General features: G+C 42.0%; 1 protein-coding gene across 3 annotated transcripts; it reads left to right on the top strand.

The window, feature by feature from the left end:
* The first annotated feature begins 3,159 nt into the window (after nt 1-3,159).
* Nucleotides 3,160-21,154, top strand: smurf1 (SMAD specific E3 ubiquitin protein ligase 1). 3 transcript variants are annotated; one of them, XM_053337786.1, is made up of 18 exons: nt 3,160-3,400; nt 11,836-11,874; nt 12,505-12,613; nt 12,899-13,032; nt 13,154-13,219; nt 13,368-13,443; nt 14,033-14,244; nt 14,363-14,447; nt 15,028-15,174; nt 15,510-15,741; nt 16,108-16,211; nt 17,410-17,524; nt 17,628-17,806; nt 17,894-18,031; nt 18,266-18,386; nt 18,568-18,769; nt 19,252-19,327; nt 19,423-21,154. In XM_053337786.1, exons 1-18 carry the CDS (start codon nt 3,346-3,348, stop codon nt 19,520-19,522), a joined length of 2,190 nt encoding a protein of 729 aa, XP_053193761.1. In that variant the 5' UTR covers nt 3,160-3,345; the 3' UTR covers nt 19,523-21,154. The 3 variants fall into 3 exon arrangements, with proteins under 3 accessions (XP_053193761.1, XP_053193760.1, XP_053193759.1); XM_053337785.1 differs by having other exon boundaries at nt 19,243-19,327; XM_053337784.1 differs by lacking the exons at nt 19,252-19,327; nt 19,423-21,154 and having other exon boundaries at nt 18,568-19,026.
* The last annotated feature ends 33 nt before the right edge of the window (nt 21,155-21,187 follow it).

Below are 21,187 nucleotides of genomic sequence, written 5' to 3'. Positions count from 1 at the left end.
CGCAGGATGCAGAATGTGCATGTGTTGAGGCCAGGCTGTTATATATCAGGCCTTCTCCTCCCTGATATGGTCACAACTCTGATACCAGTCATCACCCTGAGGTCTCATCCTTCCGATCCGCCTGCTCTGACCACTGACAGCGCGGGATTTGGGAATTCTTCAATCTGCCTCCCTCCATTTAAGGTTATCCTGGACAGACATCACTCAGGCTAAAACCATCTCCTTTCCTCATACACATCATTCTTCCTCCAGCCCCAAAGCTCTTCTGCACCTCGATTTTCATCCCACCACGCCTCTGCTCTCGACCATCAATTGCTTTCTCTCTGTGCACCTGATGGGACGAGTAAGGCATCCCAATTTAAAACCACTGAACCACAAAGATGGTTCCCTTAATATCTTTTTCATTTTTACAGTCATTTTCATTCCGCTACTCTACAGACTTCCCAATGTTTAAACCCTATATATCAAATTCAAAGCTATGGGGTAAGAGATTTCAAATATCATGCACCTTTAATGCATTTCTGTTGAATAAATCACTTGTTTTTGCAACCATCTATTATCTATTTGAACCATGTTATCTTTTAACAGTCCCTTGTGGAGGCATGAGCAGATAACAAAGGCAGAGTAACACACACGCTCACACACATAATGAAAAGAAATAGAAGAAGAACAAAAGCTTCTTGTGGCACTTTCAGAGAAATGTTGCTCTTTTTGGCATCGCTGTCAGGATCATACCCAAATTGTAACCTCAATCTCAACTAGATTCCTTAGATCTGAAGCAGCTGTTGCTTCTATTCCCCAAAGGGAGCATGATACAGGCTGACACTAATCACACACTCGTACACACACACACACACACACACACACACACACACACAGATTCAGCCTCTGGAGAGGTAATGGTTTAAATCTCACCATCTCTCTCTTTCTCATATTTCTGTTATCCAGTCTGCAGCTTTTAATAATCATAATTTCTAGCATTACTCAGATTCTCAGGAACAAAATTATGTTTATTATTTTTCACTTCTTCTTTTTATTCTGATGTAATGTCTTCATTGTGCCTGTGTTCTTCTTATTTTATTCAAATGTGTTTATGAGGAGGAAAAACCCACATTTGGCCACCTAGTGGGATTTCCCAACTGATCTGTGCAAAGAATGACTTCATGTTCATTAATTCAGTGTGTGTGTGTGTGTGTGTGTGTGTGTGTGTGTGTGTGTGTGTGTGTGTGTGTGTGTGTGTGTGTGTGTGTGTGTGTGTACATCCCCAGAGTTCCCCATGTTTGTCTCTATGATGGGAATTATATCAAAGTAGTTGTGAGCACACTCAGCCACTCTCAAGGGTTTTCAAGTGCACTTTGAATAACACACACACGCCACATAGACATATAAACACACACATATTTACACGTACATGTACACGCAAACACACACATAATTGCATAATAATACTAACAGCTGTACACGACCAGTTTGGAGGGATGAACTAATTTGTGTGTGCGTGTCTATGTGTGTGTGTGTGTGCGTGTATGTGTGTATGTGTGTGTCTATCTGTCTCTGGCATCACTTCAGCCACCTGTGGAGTGTTGACATAGTTAAACATACAAATACATATAAACACAAGTGGGAGGGAGACAGGTGTAGTGGAAGGGCAGATGAAAAGTGGGAGGGAGAACTTGAGAAAAGGGACGGGCTGAAACAAAAAGACAAATGTTGCTATGAAGAGGAAGACTTTAAAGATGTTGAAATGATTACATGCCAATTATGAGTGTGTATGTGTGTCAGAGAGGGAGAGACTGTGTGTGTGGCAGGGTTCACACAGACAAAGAGTGGATATAACAGTTGAAACTGCACGTGTGTTTGTAAGACAAAGCTTGTGTGTGTGATTGTGTGTGTGTGTGTGTGTGTGTGTGTGTGTGTGTCTCAACCCTCTGGAAGTGGAGGCTGAAGAGCTGCTTCACTGCTTATGTGGATTTACTGTGTCCTGTAAACAGGCTGGTCAGAGGGTCTATTGTTCCACTGGTAAATACTGCAGCCATGCAGCTAACCCCAGTGCTGCTAAAGAGCCAAATCCCAGCAACCCTTATCCCTGTCCACCAGCTCTCCCTAAACCTTTAAAGGAGTCTACCAGTTTTTTAAAGGGCAATATCAGTCAGTCGGTCGGTCGGTTAGTTCACCACTTTGATCCAGACTGACATGAAATTGTATATAGACATTCACAATCCCCAGAAAATGAATTGTAATGACACTGGTGATTTCCTGACTTTTCCTCTCCAATAGCACCATCTATCCATCCCTCCATCAATCCATCAAGAAATATTAAATGGATTGCAATGAAATTTGATACACATATCCATGTTCCCCTCAGGATGAATTGTAATAACTTTGGTGATCCCCTGACTTGTCATGTAGGACAATCATCAAAATTTCACTTTGTCTGTTTTGGGAATTAAAACATTATAACTGCTAAACATCAGCATGTTAGCATGTTGAGGTTTGGCATTTAGCTCAAAGAACTGCTGATTTGACTGGTGCTTGTGGTTTCTATTTAGGAAGTGATTTGTAGACTAGAAGTCACCAGAAAACAGAACTAAGTAAAGCCAACTGGAAGTGTATTTCGAATAACTAAAAGACAAACCTGTTGAAAATGGTTTCAGTACTTTCGTAATATTTTCTTACAATTGTTATTGTGTTTTTCGGTTCCACATTTGTGCATACATTTTGATACTGCATTGTATTTTATCATTGCTTTTCATTGTCACTGTTTGTGCTTTCTATTACTGATTTAATTTCATTCTCTACTGCCTTTTACTGTAATTGTGTTTTGTGTAAATGTTTTCAAATGTGCTATACTTTTGACTTGTCTTCTCCATCTTATTAGTTTATCATCCAACTAAATATCTTAATTGAAACATTTCTTTAGTATGATTGTATGTGTTTGTACCAAAAAATATAATAGACATAAACTAATGTAAATAAATTAAAACAATCAGGGGGATATGTGCTCCAAATACCTGAAATAAAAGCAAAACCGACCCGTGACATACTTCATTGTGAGATTCCATGCGGGCACACGCACGTTTCCCAGAAGCGCGCACGTAATGTTATACCCGTTAAGAGCATGACGTCAGTACGTGCTTGAGCCTGCCCGAAAATGTTCTCCCGTGTTGTTGGATTTCGAAGGAGCGCAGGACTTTGCGATGAAATAATACATTTGTACCCGTGAGGAAAACAACAACAAACCGCATGTTTGTGAACTGAAGTGATTCGCCTTCCCGCTGAGTTGTGAAACGGTGTTTTTGGGGAGACTCCACGGGGAAGTTTGAGTGATCGTTTTTTCCCGGAGTGATGTCGAATCCCGGGACTCGGAGGAACGGGTCCAGCATCAAAATCCGACTGACAGGTAAAAAAAATCGCTTACGGTGCATGTTTCAACTGGAGCCAAAAACGCCTTTACCTACAAACCGCTATCGCGAAGAGTTGATACCTAGGAAACCTACCAAGACACCACGAAGTATCTCGGAGGCTCTCTGGTGTGCTGTTTGCCTAAACATCCGGTTTTTGTGTGGCAGACAGCCGCACAAGTGCTAGCTTGTTAGCTGAGATGCTAACCAATTTACCGAGAGGACAGCCAAGGAGCAGACCACTATCCTGTGGGTTTCACAGCCGATTAGTCTGCTGGTGACTAGTCGGGTCATTGAAAAAACACCGGCCATTGAAAGCCATGTTAAGAAACTTTATCAATTGCTAACAGTAACCAGCTAGCGGTAGCTCTCAGTAACATTGTAGTTAATGTTGACCGCTAACGCTTGCTAGCTACACCCTTTTTTGGGGGGGCTGATCACCAGCCGAACCCGTCGCTTGACCTGAATGCGACGAGCTCTGTACCAAGGATGAAAGCAAATGTCGAACAACAGCCTCTCTGAAGATCGATGTGTCGGTAGATTTGACATGTTAGCCCAGATTAGCTTTGACTATTGATTGGGTGACTGTCGGTTAGACAAACGTCTGACTCGTTGAACTTATCCTTACCCAGAGGAGATGGACACGTTTGCTCTTTTGGGTACCCTGTACTCAACTCATATTTTTTTTGGGTCAGTTTGTCCTCTGCAGGGCAGATAGGAGTCTCTCTCTCTCACACACTCACACATACACACACGGACACAGCTGGAACAATGGTTTTTACTGTAGCTAATGTAACCCCACTGGGCACCCAGGGGTCTCTATTCAAATGGAAATGACCACTCTGTGCCGCTGGGCAGACGCCTTGTCCTTCTTCTGCTTTTCAAAATTAAGCAAACACACACCAGAATGTGCTTGCTGGCAGACTAAATATTTCTAGATGTGGTTGGTGTGAACCAGAGCGGGAGGGTACATCAAGTGCATGATTGTGATGGATGTTTTTTTAAGTATGTCAGGACAGATAAATTCAGGAGATAAAAGTGGCAGATCTGACACATATCACAGTCTGTTTACCTCAGTATAAGTCAAATAAAGTTTCTTTATTAGGAACAGTATTACAGAGAGTGTGTCAATGACCTCACAGCACCTTTGGGTCCTAATTAAGCTCAAACCGTCAAAGTAGACCAGGGAAAACTCATCTAAAAAAAAACAAAAGACACATTACACACTGAATAAGAAAATTCAAGATATCTCAGAGCATAAATAGGGTGTAGCAATAAAAAGTAGAAGTGGAACAAGTAGTTGGTCGATCAGTTTATTGAAATATTACCAGATACCAGCTTCTTCAATCGTGAACATTTTAGTTGGAGACTTTTGTTGAAGGTGGCACCAGGAGCATTGGGAACATGTGATTGGGATTTTCTCATTGTGTGGTGACATTTTAAGGGCCAACAGATTAATTAAGAAAATAACTATTTAATTAATTGATAATAACAATAATCACTAATTGTAGGCCTTGTAAGAAGAAATACAAAATACAGTAAAACCCATCAGGTTTATGATGGAGCCAGTACTGAGGTAATAAATCCAGGATATGTACTCCCAATAAAATAACACCTGCAGATTGTTCCAGTTAAGTGCAATAAATTATCAGCAGGATGAATCAAGATGAAAGAAAGGAGTGTGTGTGTGTGTGTGTGTGTGTGTGTGTGTGTGTGTGTGTGTGTGTGTGTGTGTGTGTGTGTGTGTGTGTGTGTGTGTGTGGAGCGTGGCGTTTGTGTGTATAAACCAGTCAGTCATTATATCAGCTCAGATGCTAACAGAGGTTATTGCCCCTGACTGTGCCCCGCCCCCACAGGTATGAGTGGAATTCTAATTGGGTGAGGAATGTGCGATGAGCCAATGGGAGCGCAATGCTGTCCCGCTGGCCCGGCGCTCTGTTTAGTCTGTCAGTGAGCGGGGTTGTTTGGCCTACATCAGAAAGGCCTGTGTGTCTGTGGCAGGGACGCAGACAAAGAGAAAGGCCAGTTTGACACCGGTTCACATTTCAGAGACGCGCTTGTGTTTATATGGACATGTTTAAGCTAGCCAAGGAGGTTGTTGTGTCTCTGTGTCTATCATATGTGGTTTTTTTTGTATGTGGATACGCTTAAGATAGCTAAAGGAGAAGTGCTGTGTCTGTAAGAAAAATGTGACATTATTATCCTGAGGTAGCGCTGGCTAGTGAGACGTGAATGGATGGTATTAGACTTAGTGGAGAAACACTTGCTGAAATAGCTTTTTCTTGGTTTAGCTGTGCATTCAACCTAAATACATTTTAGAGTCTCGACCAAAATATAACAACAGTGTCGACACTAAAAGTTGGCACCAAACATCAAATTCTTAGTTTTATTTATTCATTCTCTGAAAAGGTATTGCCAGAAGTTTGAGACTATGGTGGTAGGATCTCAGTCAAAAAAAACTTTAAGTCAAATGCATCATGCTGGTATACTTACTCTGAAAGCAAAATTAAGAGGTTATGTCTAGATTTTTTTTATTTGTGCTTTAGTAATATAACTACTGGTTGAATGGTGATGACACAGCAAAAAGTTCACACCAACAAAGCTCAGGAAATAGCCTACATTTTACCAGTTCATAAATGTTAGAAACAAACGATCAAAAAAGACTAATGCCCATATTTCAGCTCTGAAGCATAGAAAGCAGAGGTTATTATCCAGGTTCAACTAGTTAATTACATATAAACATATATATACTACTGTTTCACTAAATATCTTTTTCTACGTTGTGTTTCTTTAAATAACCAACAACAACTGTCCTTTCTGATTAATGAAAGACTCAACTTCCAGATGTCTTAGAAGTGGATCAGGGTCAGAATTGATTTATTGTTCCGATGGATATAAAGAAGATCTCTCATTAAGACTGTGCTTTTTTAAACCAAACCAAATAAAGTAGTATAATGCTGCTGCAGCTGCATTTTAAACAGCACACAGGTGTTTCAGATTCAGAGGTTTGAGGTGGAGCTTCAGGGTTAGGTGGAGGTGTGTAGGGGAAGTTTATTTGTGCTGTTGAACGTAACCGCTGTTACCAATCAGAAAATAACATTTTATTGACCTGATTCGGTGTCTCGACCTTTTATACAGAACAGCAAGGCGTAATTATTATTCTCACATTGAACAGACTCTCTGAGAGTAGAGCAGAACAATGCAACGAGAAGTGACAGCAAACTATAGCAGAGGCTAACGTTTTCTGCTCCTCTCCTCTGTCTCAGCGGGGGCGGATCTGAGCCTCCTTGCAGCAGAGTTCATTCAGTAATTCAACAATATAATCCACACAAAGGAAGATCACACATCTCATCCTATATCTCATTTGATAATATGTTGATATATCTGAAGAACTCAATACACAGCAATATACCAACGGAACGTTTTGGAGAGTGTATAGACATGTTCAGCTCACTGTGAAACTGTGGCGGCACAAAGTAGACTATGGCAGGCCGCCACAGTCTATATAATTAAAGGGAAACACTGCCATTTTTTAGGTAATAATTTTGTATTTTATTGAGGAAAACTTCTCATAACTTGCTTATTTTCTCATCACAGTTTTCTTTCACGAGCCTCGTCCGTCCAGTTGTCCAAAAATATATTAAGTTTATAATTATATTTTTTTTTAAAAAGAGAAAAGCAGCAAATAAAAGATATTAAAAGTTTAATATCCTAAATAGCTACCCATCAGAGAGGCATCAACAGCTGCCACTGAAGCTTGCTCAGCAGCACCAGAAGATTTTAAGGAAATAAACAGGTCAAAAGCTAAATAAAGGAGTGTTTTTAGATTAGAAATGAATGGAGCTTATTGTAAATAATGCCGCCTAATGGATGAAGGCATCACTGATTCAGCAGGATAACGTTAATTAGCTCACGGAAGAGTCACGTGCCGCTCAGGTTTTTTCGCTGCCAGGTACTCGGAGTGAACGGGTCAGCGCCAGGACAACCGTTTGACTCTGTGACACTCGTCGGAGAGGGAAAGAGGACAGGAGAGTAAAGGAATGAGGAATAAAGAATGATGGAGGAAATAGAAGAGGAAAAAAAAGTAGCTTAAAGTGTGTTTAGAGAGAGAGGAAAAGGGGGGGAATCATGCTTACTTAGGAAGCAGCATAAGCACTTCTAATCCTCTCACTGACTGAGCCCGCAGCATGTGCAGAAACAAACCCAAGTACACAACATAAATGTGGAAAAGTGGCTGGAGAGACACATACAGTACTGTGTGTGTGTGTATGTGTGTATGTGTGTGTGTGGTCTAAAATGAATTGGTTTTTTGCTTATTTAACAACTAATATTAAACTCAGTGCTACACTTTGTTTGGCTGGCAGTGAGCAGAGAAAGTTATTAGTCATTTTGTGCGTGTGTGTGTATGTGTGTGTACGTGTGTGTGTGTGTTCAGATGCGGGTGCAGCCTCCGTTATTAAGTAGGTGAGATATTTGCATGTGCCCGCCGTTTATTGCTTTGTTTTCGTAGCGGAGAGGAGAAGGTTACACAGGAAATGACACTGTGGTAAATCTGGCGCAGGTCACTCAGCTTTTTACTTGTAAATCTGCGAGTGCACTCCGAGACAGTAACGGTCCAGTCTAGTCCACCACCCTACCCCACCCCTACCTCCACCTCCACCCCTTCCAGATTTTTACCATTCATCATTTCTGTCTCGGCCTGTGATTATTCATCCCAGGGCAGAGATGGTTCCCTTCACCTCGACTTCTTTTCTTGGCTTCCGCTCCGAGCGTCGGTGATTTAAGACGTTTTAATGAACCTCAAAGTGTCTGCAGTTTAAAGTCGTACAGATTTACTGAATCCAGTAAAGCTCCAGAAGAGCACATTTATTGTTCTTCTCTGTTAAAGGTGTTAAGAGAAGAGCAAAAATTAGGACTGGACGATTAAAACGAGCTCAGTAACTAAGATAAACTCGGTGTGGATCTAACAGCAGAAATAAACGTGATCAACGGCCATTCAGTCTGCAGTTTTTTGGCGTGCACATCAAAGCACACGCCCATTTCCTACTGCAAAGCATTGTTTGAGCTACCGGTGAAGAAAGTGGATGTCCTCTGGAAAAGACGAGGAGGGAGGGGGGGAAAAAGAGAGTGGAAGCGATAAGCGATTGTGATGATAGCTGCACCCTCAGATATATGGAGAGTTTCTCCTCCATAAGCAGTGAAGCCAGACTGGAGAAGACACAAACTCTGCCACATCTGCTGAAGAGGCTAAACTAGTGCTAACGTTTGCAGGGCTACAGCTGGAGTGCCGTCACGTCCAAAGTAACTCTGGTTTGATTGTGCAGCTACAGAAGCAACTCAGGATTTTTTTTTTTTTTTTTTTTTTAATCTTCTCTCTTGTACAGTTTCTGCTTGTTTCCCTCAAGATTGGATGAATAGCATTCTTCCCCCGCCAGCTCTCTACAGCTCGCAGGTTTTCTTTTTCTTTTTTTTTTTGTAAAAAGAGCAGACACGAATGCCAAAAAAGAAAGCGGCAGCGGGGGGAAAATTGAGAACCAGCTGAGCTGTTACTGTGTGTGTCTTTACCAGCCGTGACCTTGGCAGAAAGAGGAATTTCCTGAGACGCTGAGAAAGGCCCCGTTACACATTCACAGCGCCACAGAAGAGCCGGTCAAGAGGCTGAAAAGAGAAGAGCGGGTGAAAATTAGGGGTGTCCCTCGTCTCTGGCAGGAGATTGGAGGGTGAAAGGGGTGGATAGAGCAACGGCGACAGAGACAGACAGAGAGTCTTTCCTCCGCCGCTCGTCTGAAAGAGGAGGCAGGGGCACGTTTTAGAAACCTGATTCTCTCCCCTCTCTCCTCTCATCGCCGCGCTCCTCTCATTGTGTCGGTAGGAGAGATGAGGTCTCGGTGTGGAATGTGTGAGTCAAGAGGAGGGAGGAATGAACGGGCTCTCTGAGGAAGAGGGGAAGGATATCCTGCAGCCATTCTCTATGGGTTAATCACAGGAAGAAGACCAGGCTACACCAGACTCATTTACGCCACCAGTTACCACATCCTAAACCGCTGGCTGACTGACTGACTTCCTCCATGGTTGTCTGGGCCAAACCAAATCTTGCCAGATTTTCAGCTGGACCTCAAAGCTATGATAACGTTTTAGTAATCAGTGTCAAATTTAAAATGACACTACAATACCAATATAATCCCTGATCTGTTGCCAAAATATCTCCACCACTGTTCAGTCAGCATAGAGATGAATTAAGGGAATTATCGACTATAACTGTGTTGATTTATTGATTATTTTGTTCATATAATATAACACTAATTTGACTCATATTTCTCAAACAAAACACAAAGCAGCAAATCTTCACATTAGAGAAGCTGGAGCTAGTAAATATTTGGCAATTTCACATGAAATGATTGACTAACTGTAGAAAAGGGTGTGATAACTGACTCATCGCTTCAGCTGTAACCGGATTGCATGATACCCTCATTTAGAGCTCTGGTAGAGGAGACGAAACCTTCATTAAATTCAAATCAATGTATGTGACAATACTCCTCCCCCTCTTCCTCCATGCCCCCCCCCCTTCCCCTCCCTCCCCCCGTCTAACAGCGAACAGGTGATTTACATGGGTTACATAATCTACCTCAGACCCTCAGGAGTATCCAGGGCAGTGGTGATAACACTGTAATGTCTGAGATACACCTGTTGCTCATGTATCTTGGGCTTCACAGTGTGTGTATTTGATATTGCATCAGTGATCAGCTCAAGACTTTCTAACAAGGTGTTTACACAGCGGCTCTAGAGATGTTTCCCACTGCATTAAACATTAACGCTTATCGTTGTGTTTTCCTTTAAAACAAGCAAAGTGCTTTTTTTTTTTTTTTTTTTTTTGTGGACTCATTACCGATGCTGACTCTCAACAATCACACAAGGACACACTCACAGTGAAAATCAAAGCACATATAACGTTTTATTCACACACACACACACAGCAGCCTACATGTAGTTAATAATGCAGATGTTTGATAGTGTATAAATATAGTAGCGTCTACAGCCACATCAGTTCCCGTATGGGTAAAAATGTTCATAGCTGCAGTGTTTCCTCCGCTCACTTGGTTTTTAAAGAAAATGCAACAATCAAGTCAATCTTTGCAGTAAGGATGTTTTTTAAAGTGTACAATAGCAAGACTGAAGTGATTACAGCCATGTTACCAGCTCTGTCAGACACTACCGAGGCTTTGCTCACATTGCTAACATGCTGACGTCGATGGATTTGATATGAGAATAAAAACAGATAAAGAAGAGAAACAAAATAAGAATGACAGTGTTGGAAAAGGAATATGAAGAAGTATACTCATACATTCCTACCCCTTCCTCACTACTCCTCTATAACCATAACTTTAACCCTAACCGGTGAACACAGCCCCTTCTCATCCATTTATCTCATCTTCTGAACTGATTCCACAAATTCAGCCCACAGATTTAAAGAACAAATACAAAGATTTTTAATGTCCTTGTTTCATGAGGAGGTTGTGAATGTTGAGATATTTCACTAAAAAATCATATATGTCAACATCATAGTGAAGTGGAGCTATGGGAAAAGTCAGGGCGATCAAACTTAAAAAACAACGATGACTGTTTTCTCCTGAAGATGTTTACCTCTCAACATTGTTCCTGTGCCACACTCAGTTCCTAAAAATAAGCTTAAGTGCAGTTATTCAGAAGTGGACGTTAAGGCCTTCGGTGTAAATATTATTGCAGTTTTGGTGTCAATAACAACCTCGGTGGATGAATTACATCAGCCCAGAAAACAAACTCGCAGCTTGTTTTTGTCCGTTGCCCACACTGCTCTATAATCAGGACGGGTACTCGTGACTGACTGGACACGACCGCCTTTCTGAAAATGAGCTTATTGTGGTTCAGCTGTATGATTTAGTGTGACAACAGTCCTGCCTGAGCTGACTGAGACTGACATATCCCCGCTCTCACCCTGAATCACACACACACACACACACACACAAACACAATAAACTTAATACTCAGCACACACTTAGAAATTCACAAAGTCTCGGTCAGTTGGAGATTTGCTCTCTGAATCCACAAAGATGATGTGGCAGAGGAGGCATTCAGCTACTTTCACTGTGGGCGGCCTGTGTATGTGTGTGTGTGTGTTTGTGTGTGTGTGTGTGTGTGTGTGTGTGTCTGTCTGTGTGTGTGCATGTTCAATGATCCCAATGCTAGCTTATACTTTATTGTTCACTCTGTCTGTCTGTATGTCACATAAGTTTTCCTGCTCATTACCATCCTCTGGCATTCATGTATTATCCTAACAAGCTTTCTTCCTACACACACACACATTTGTATCAGCAGCCTACACACTGTGAGATCATTTACATGTTTGCGTTTTTGGCATTTAGTTCATAATGATCTCTTTTTTTTCTCCTTTTTACAGTATTATGTGCCAAGAACCTCGCAAAGAAAGACTTCTTTCGTAAGTACCTCTTCATTTGAATCTTGACTCATGATAATTGGTATACACGACGAGATGATATGTTTCACTGGGGGTCTTTGTGCGCACCATCAAAAGCAAAGCTGTAAACAAATGTGCAGTGTGGATCATTAGCTGCGCGCGGCTTCATGATCGTTTGCATTTCCACTGCACCGTCAAAGAAAGGACAGCTGTGTTGACCTGTAATAGCACCACAATAACAAGTGTGGCTGGCCAGCGTTCGACCCACAATCAGGCGTTTGTTCGCCGCCGCAAAGCTTCTGTGAACATGCCAAATTAGATTTGTTGGGAGTTTGTCGGGCCGAGACTGCCAGGATGAGGGTTTTCATTTGCACCGGTGTCACCACGCTTTGATTAATTATGCATCGCAGAAGCTGTTAGTAAGAGTTTTATCCGAATATAATGCTGTTATTGGGTCAGAGGATTTTCAAATTGCAGGCCAGCCTCAGGACAAGGTGCTGGGTAAAGATGAAGCTTTATGTCTCTGCAGTGATAGAAATCCCTGCTTTGTTCTAAATACTGCTCTCTATAGTCATCTTTTGTATCCTATCATCTTTTTCTCCAATGTAATTTAGTAGATGCAAACTATTAATTAGCATTGTGTACCTGCAGGCCTGCCAGATCCATTTGCCAAGGTAGTGGTGGACGGATCAGGTCAATGCCACTCTACAGACACAGTCAAGAGCACACTGGACCCCAAATGGAATCAGCACTATGACCTGTGAGTCTCCTCCACCTTACCATATTGATTTACTCTTCCTACTTTTATTTAACTGTGAGAATATATTTAAAAGACGTTGAAGATGTTTATCATCCTTGTTATATTCAGATTTTTCCAAAAAACTGGTGTTTAGTAAATGAAGGATTATTTTCTAGTGCTGGATACTTTTATATTTCTTGTGTTTAATGAATGTTTAGGCTTTCAGATGGCTTTTATTGATGCCAAATTATGTTAATAAACTTTGTAGGAAGAGGTAGGTATGTGACCACGTGTCTTGTTTTTCAGCTACATCGGAAAGACAGATTCAATCACAATCAGTATATGGAATCACAAGAAGATCCATAAACGACAGGGGGCAGGCTTCTTGGGCTGTATACGACTTCTTTCCAATGCCATCAGCAGGCTAAAAGACACAGGATGTAAGTTTTGTGTGTCCAGCCTGCAGATTTTAAATCCACAGAAATCCACACAAGCTCCAAAATGTCCCCTCTGATTCACCGTCACAGTCAGAAATTCATCTCTTGTTTCCTCCTCTTCCAGACCAGCGACTAGATCTATGTAAACTGAACCCCTCGGACAGCGACGCAGTGCGGGGGCAGATAGTAGGTAAGGCTGGACACATGAATACATTATCTTTACACCCTTGCGGTCTTCCCTCCCCGCGCTGCTCCTCTTTCACTCTGCACCCTCTCAGTGTCACCCGCTCACTGTGTCCCTCCTCTCTGACTTTTTATATCACCGCTCTCGTTTCCAGTGAGCTTACAGACGCGAGACCGCATCGGCAGCGGAGGCCCCGTGGTGGACTGCAGAGGACTGTTGGAAAATGATGGGTGAGTGTATCACCAAGACTTTAACGCTCCAGGCGCCAAAAGGAGTTTAGAGACATAGTTACTCATTGTCACACTGCTAGACGTTCACGTGTGTCTCATGGATGACTCTGGATGCTTCACTCTGTCAGATTAGGGGAAAGATGATGAAAATGATGTCACTGCTTTTCTTAATAGGAGCAGTGATGTTTAGTTTTTAACACAAAACCAAAGAAGTTAGCTCTCATCTCCTGGATAGAAACACTTTATATATGTTAGATTTTATCCTTCTGTATAATTTAATGACATGACAAATCACATGTTACCAGAACCCCCCCCAAATTTGGTGTCATGCCAGCAGCTTGGCTTTTCAGCTCTCATGGTGTCATGTTGGGATCCATATATGACGTAGGACTGAGATCCACTTTGGGAGGCTGCAGTGTTGTAGGATGTGTCTGCAGCTCAGTTCAGTTATAATCATCATTTGTTTATCCCGTTGAGTTCAAAATAAAGAGCAGTTGACCTATCATGTGATTTCAGTAAAACACAGAAAATAGGACTTCAGTATTATGTGTGTGTGCGTGTGTGTGTGTGTATGTGTTTGTGTGTGTAGGCCTGTGTTTGAAGGATGTTTCAGCGAGGAGCCGCTTCCCTATTCCGACCCCACCGGTGCGGCGGGGGGCGGGAACTGCCGGCTTGACTCACCCAGTCAAGAGGGCCGTCTTCAGTCGCAGCGAATCAGAGGGCAGGATTCCAGAGGACACGGCCACACCCCTCAGAACAGACCTCACGGGCACCAACCGCCTGACCTCCCAGAGGGATACGGTCAGTCAAATACTTTCAGGCCCCGGCTGTGAAACACGCCCCATAATTCTTGATACTTAACTAACTCGAATCTCTCGTGTCGATTTATAACATTTTCCTTTTTTATTTTTTTAAACAGAGCAGCGAACAACAGTGCAGGGCCAGGTGTACTTCCTTCACACACAGACGGGCGTCAGCACCTGGCACGACCCTCGGATACCGCGGTATGATTGCACCCCACTTCACTCATGTCCAGTCCAAGCATAACCTGGGATGAAATGATCTACCTGACCTTAAATAAACCCAGCAAAGAAACAGGGTCATTGCAGAGAAGGGGACAAAGAGAAAAAGAAAGAACAAAGGTTATGTTAAGGATAAGCAAATATGAACTTTTTGTAATACAATATTAGTTAATGGGGTATTGTTTTCAGGTGATTTGAAATTGAGAAATGAATTCAGAAATGTCTATTTTTTCCCCTCACACACAAACAAATACCCTATTTCTGTTGTATTAGACTATAAAGGTCAGAAATCTGTGTTGTCCTTAATTATGTTCAGTACTAATTACACAAGCAGATTAAAAGAAAATCACAGGCTATTTTCGTTGAGTTGAGGTCAGTTTGAGCGGTTAAGACCATACAGTATGTACAGTCAGAGCTGATAGAGAGCTGTCTGCTTGAAGGCTTAACAAACTGATGCTGATGTCTCAGTCTGGTTTATTTTGTGTGTGTGTGTGTGTGTGTGTATGTATGTGTGTGTGTGTGTGTGTGTGTGTGTGTGTGTGTGTGTGTGTGTGCGCTGCAGGGACCTGGCCAGTGTGAGCTGTGAGGAGCTTGGTCCGCTGCCAGTGGGCTGGGAGGTCCGAAGCACCGTGTCTGGCCGGATCTACTTTGTCGACCACAATAACCGAACCACACAGTTCACAGACCCGCGCCTGCACACTATTATCAGGTACGGGCACACGGCAAAAAAAAAAACACGGGGCGACGGACACATACAGAATAAGTGGTTTCAAGCTTAATCTGTCGTTAATCTCATCTGTCACCGCTGAACTCTGACTGGACCTAGACATGACCTACTAACTGTTATCAGCTCTTTTTATAACACTCAATCGTGTGATATACAGAAATGTGGGCTCAGAGTAGATTTAGCTGGTTTGGGCAAAAGTACAGAACATAATCTAGCACATAATAAAAATAAATATATATAAAGTCAGTTCTCTTTTTTTGCTGTCTTTCTGTGCTACATCTTTCAACTGTCCCCCTCTGCTTCTTTCCCACCTCCAGCCAGCAATCCCAAGCAAAGGACTCCTCCCAAGCCCCCCAGATGGAAGTGGGGGGCGAAGAAGGGGGAGGCGGAGGAGTGGGCGGCGGCGGCGGAGGAGGAGACGGAGACGTGGCGGCGCGCTACGAGAGAGATCTGGTCCATAAACTGAAACTGCTCCGCCACGAGCTGTCCCTCCAGCAGCCGCAAGCGGGACACTGTCGCATTGAAGTGTCCCGCGAGGAGATCTTTGAGGTGGGTGCACCAGGAAGTGAAGAGAAGTATAAAAACCTACCAGTGAAAGACTTGTCACAATAGCTGATACTTTTTTTAAATTGACAAACATTTCACCCATACGTCGAGCTGTAAAAGCGGCGTGGACACAGCAGGGTCCTTCTTGTGGAAGTTTACACTCCTCCTGACTCAAACAGCAGTCACTACAACCTTTTCCTTCCACTGGGAGAGCTCAACAAGCAGCACTGGTTATGCATACTAATACACAGAAACACTGATCTGAAAGGGCTGTGTTATAGGTCTCTAATTGCTTCTTTTGTATGAGATAACTAGTGTGTCCGGTGATAAACATATTAATGCTGCATGTATGTATGTGTGCGTGTGTAGGAGTCGTACAGGCAGATAATGAAGATGAGGCCCAAAGACCTAAAGAAACGTCTCATGGTGAAGTTCCGGGGAGAGGAGGGTCTGGACTATGGTGGTGTGGCCAGGTGATTTTTTTTTTTTTTCTTCTTCTTCTCTCTCTATTCACAGCTGTTTTTCCCTCTTGCACAGTTTGTTGAAGGCTCTCCATTTTTTTTTTTGTCACCACACATGTTCAAGTGTTGTGCTTTTTAAGTCACATCCCACGAGTCAATCTTTTCTCCAGCTAAACAAATAAGAACAGGGGGAAAGAAAACAGCTTAACGTGACGGCTCTGGTTTCGTGGCTTGTACTGACAGTATTGACGGTTAAAGAAACAGCGGAAAGTTTTAGAAGGAGGGTTTTGATAGTATGTGTGTAAGATAATTGGTCGGTTCATCAGTTTAGGAAAATGTGTGGAAAATGATTTGGTGTTTGTAACCAAATAGATGATGAACTTGAAACTAACCACTAAATATATTTGACATTTTGCAGCTTTTCCTTCACATGTATTCATCCATAGTAATAACTGGAAAATCTGACTCGCTCACAAATACAGGAAAAAACTGTCAGCTTAGATACTTCATACAGTAAGGAAAAGCAAAAGGGCTACATTTACATAATCACACTGGTGCCTATGACCCAGTCATTGATGTTCAGTACAACAGCACTCCTTCTCATGTAATATTGCTTTTATTACTTTACGCTGTATCATGTACATCTATCTGTATGTCTCCATTTATTGTGTAACCAGTGAAATTAGACATGGATGATCTACAGTAACTTTTTAGTGAGCTTTCAGACCTGTGAGACAAACATGTTTAGTTTAGTTTTTTGTTACCGCTACTTTTTTTTTTTTTTTTTTTTTTTAAATGTTCTGCAATTCATTAGAGATCACAATTCACATTTTAGTCTCTGTATACTTATATAAAGCATCTCACCTGTGCCCATTCACTGCCATGATCTCCATCCACATCAAGTCCCACATCTGTAACAGCTGGTCTACTCCCAGCGGAACGGCCCGTAAAGTAGAGTGATGCATTTATAGTTAAAAGTCGCAGTGCTGTTGTACTCTATATCAGCACTAATGAAAGGCCCCATGTCCATTCAAATTACTTGGTCAGAAGTAACTGTTGTATAATCAGAAATGAAAGCTGATAGTTTTCAAGGTGATAAACAAAGACTGCATCATGTAATTTAGTGTTTTTCACTTTTTTCACTTTCTTTAAAGTTCTACCAATGTTGTGAGTTTTAAACATTTGTTAACAATGTGCTGGTTGTCTGTAGGGAGTGGCTTTACCTGCTGTGTCATGAAATGTTGAACCCCTATTACGGCCTGTTCCAGTACTCCACAGACAATATTTACACACTACAGATCAACCCCGACTCCTCCATCAACCCCGTAAGTACACAGGACCGCACACGCATAAAGCACTTCATGGCTAAACCGAGTGAGGGGGGAGATTCCCTCTGACTTTCTCACTCTCTGCCTCTCTTTCCATCAGGACCATTTGTCATACTTCCATTTTGTGGGCCGCGTCATGGGCCTGGCTGTTTTTCACGGTCACTACATCAACGGGAGCTTCACGCTACCCTTCTACAAACAGCTGCTGGGCAAACCCATCCAGCTCAACGACCTGGAGACCACCGACCCAGAGTTGCACAAGAGCCTCGTGTGGATATTGTAAGCAAACACACCTGCAAATAAATCTAGTCTATCTGACAGTATGGGACTGCTTCTCAGTTACCTAATGTAATCTTTGGTTTGCAGAGAGAACGACATCACTTCAGTCCTCGACCACACATTCTGCGTGGAGCACAATGCCTTCGGGAAATTCCTACAACATGAGCTCAAACCTAATGGGCGTAATATCCCTGTCACTGAGGAGAACAAGAAGGAATACGTAAGGTAATAACACTGTGACAGGTGTCTTCTGTCTTTTTTTTATATCTCAGGTACAGACTTTAAACAATTCTCCAACTATTGTGTACGTTACTTTTGCTAGTTTATAACAGTATATAGTTATATGACCTGCATTACTGTTGAGCTGTCTCTGTATACCCTACAGTTTATAGGATATACCCACCATATGGCTCATGCATGTGGAAATGTCTAATGCAAATGTGTGTTTGTGTTTCTCAGACTTTATGTGAACTGGAGGTTCATGAGGGGAATTGAAGCCCAGTTTCTGGCTCTTCAGAAGGGCTTCAGTGAGCTCATCCCCCAGCACCTCCTCAAACCTTTTGACCATAAAGAACTTGAGGTATGTATGTTGTCTGTAAACAATAAATAAAGTCAAAATGAATTAAAGATAAAAATCTAATTCTGTATATTGCACATCTGAATGTTGAATTAGCCATTTAAGTCTAATTATACTAGTTTTGGACACACAAAAAAGAAGGATGTATAGAAGTCAGCACATCACATCTCTCCCTCTCTTCCAGTTGATCATCGGCGGACTGGGAAAGATCGACCTCGCAGACTGGAAGACGAACACGCGCCTGAAGCACTGTACAAGCGAAAGCAACGTGGTTCGGTGGTTCTGGCAAGCGGTGGAGGCCTTCAGCGAAGAGAGGAGAGGACGCCTGCTGCAGTTCGTCACGGGCTCCACCAGAGTCCCTTTGCAGGGATTCAAAGCGCTGCAGGGTGGGTCATGCACTGGTTCAGAGTCCACACAGAGTCACGCATCAATTACTGTCATTATTGGTGGTGCTCAATGCCAATTCAAGTGTGCCAGTTTAGAATGCCTGCATCCAACATTTATATTGTCTTACACACTCATAACCTGCAGCTGCACATTATACACATTAGAATCTGTAGTTACTTCATTTAAGAAAACATGGCCTGAATCATAGTTTTCATTTGATCATTTCTTACCCTATTTTCTATAGAGTTTGGTATAATACCAAGTCAGTGTGGATCTGTTGTGATATGAGATTTTGGTTGGAATTTTTTGGGCAGCTTTGTTGATGCCCAGCACAAATAAAATCTTAAATTCATAATTACACACATGTCCACACTGAATATCAACAAAAACAAAATTCCCATCATGTTAAACAGATAAGCATTGCTCTGTGTACCAGAGTAGAGCAGTGATAACTAGAATGTATGTGTGTAAGGTTCTACAGGTTCTGCAGGACCAAGGCTCTTCACCATCCATTTGATAGATGCCAACACAGACAACCTGCCCAAGGCTCACACGTGGTAAGGATACATAAATGAAACGCACCCCACTGAATTTCTTAACATTGGCTAAAGTGTCAGGCTCCGGATGACTAATTCTCCTCCTCTGTCTCTAGTTTTAACAGGATAGACATCCCTCCCTACGAGTCTTACGAGAAACTTTACGAGAAACTGCTGACGGCTGTGGAGGAGACCTGCGGCTTCGCTGTGGAGTGATGAATCCACAACCAAACCAACATATACACAGAAACACTTGCGCTTGCACTTGCACACAACTATTTGACATTTTACATATATACACACATACACAGAATATCGAGTATATGGTGCAGCCAAGCATCACAAGAACACACACATACACACACACACACACACACACACAGAGTCTGTTGCCACCTCTTCACCACTGAACTGTTTGGGGGATTAAAGGAGGAAGCACAGCAGGAGAGGAAGAAATAAAACAAAAACAAACAAAAAGAAAAGTATTTTAAAAATTTTTCAAATGTTTTGAAGAAGCATTTTTATCCTTCAGTTTTAACAAGCTATGATGTCATTCTTCAGAATGTCTACCGCCACAGCGAATTTGACTCTGTCTCCAATCGCACCCCGAGTCACCGGACTGAATCGGCCAATCACATATGAGCCTGTGAACAGAGACCTTTTGAAATCAGATGTCTGAAGAACAAGGCGGAGACCGATTGTCTTTCTGTCTGACAAGCTGATTGATTGACTTGTACTCATGCTTCATGTTTAACCACTGTCGTGTATCAAGGATGTGTGAATGCGTGCGTGTGTGTGTAAGAGAGTGAGATTGAAGTTGTGTGTGAGAGTGTGTCGTGTGTGTGTATGAGTGTGTGTTAGGCATGGCACCTGGTTACGCTGTTAAAGGACAAAAAAAAAGAAGATCAAATGAGCCTGCTCCTCTGTTTGGTAACTTTTTGTCTCTTCCGTTTGTACCTGCGACCACTCTGATCCACTCTGATGTTTTATTATTTATTACTAAGTGATTACTGACCAAGCTGCTATATGCTCTACAAAGAGCTCACACTAATCTCTTCATCACCCCCTCTACCAGAGTTGAAGGGTCACTTTGCAATTCAAGTAATCCACAAAGTGGGTTTTATTGAATTTCGTTACTTTTTTTTTTTTTTTTTTTTTAACATTCATATTAATGCGGAGAAATATTCTTGTGAGTGTATGAAAACTGTCTTTTGGTGTTTTCAGTATCTTGTTACATTTATTGAAGTGAAAGGGGATCGACCGTCCCAGCCCTAATTTTAAAATCTAACTCATTTTTTTGAGATTTACTCTACTGACGTTATGGAGAGGTCCAGAGGGCGTGACCTGGATTATTTTACAAAAATGAGCCGTTAAAATGGAAAGAAGGAGTCAGCTTCTGGAGTTCTTCAGTTGTATGCGACATGTATAATAAAATCGTACATGTTTCATTATCAATTTCACCATTTTTTTTTTCCTTTGTGGCCTGGATGTTTCTCTACACCTGTTTTTCCTCCATAGCCTGAATGTTAGTAAAAAGGTTGCCCGTTTGTCAAGTCGTCACCATCCTGAAGACCGCCATGAATGAACAAAGTCTATTTACGGTCATCAAACCTCCATAGAAGTGAATGAAATCAAAAACCTAAATGTCGAGCGAGTAATGTGGAAAATGTTGGGCTCTGCTGTAGATTGAAGACTGTTAAGCAGTATCATTTCAATCTGCATTTTTTTCTAGGTTCTCAGTTCACTGTGTAATGGATGCAAGAGTATTGTAACTTACTATGTACTAAAACATTTATGAAAAAATACAATGTAAATAAGATTATATTAAAAGAAATTAAATTGAAAATACTTTCCCTTGTGATGTGTGCATTACTTTCTATA

This window comes from Scomber japonicus, chromosome 18, assembly GCF_027409825.1.
Source record: "Scomber japonicus isolate fScoJap1 chromosome 18, fScoJap1.pri, whole genome shotgun sequence".
Taxonomy (NCBI): domain Eukaryota; kingdom Metazoa; phylum Chordata; class Actinopteri; order Scombriformes; family Scombridae; genus Scomber; species Scomber japonicus.
The sequence above is the reverse complement of the archived record's forward strand: the minus strand, read 5'-3'. Positions and strand labels throughout refer to the sequence as shown.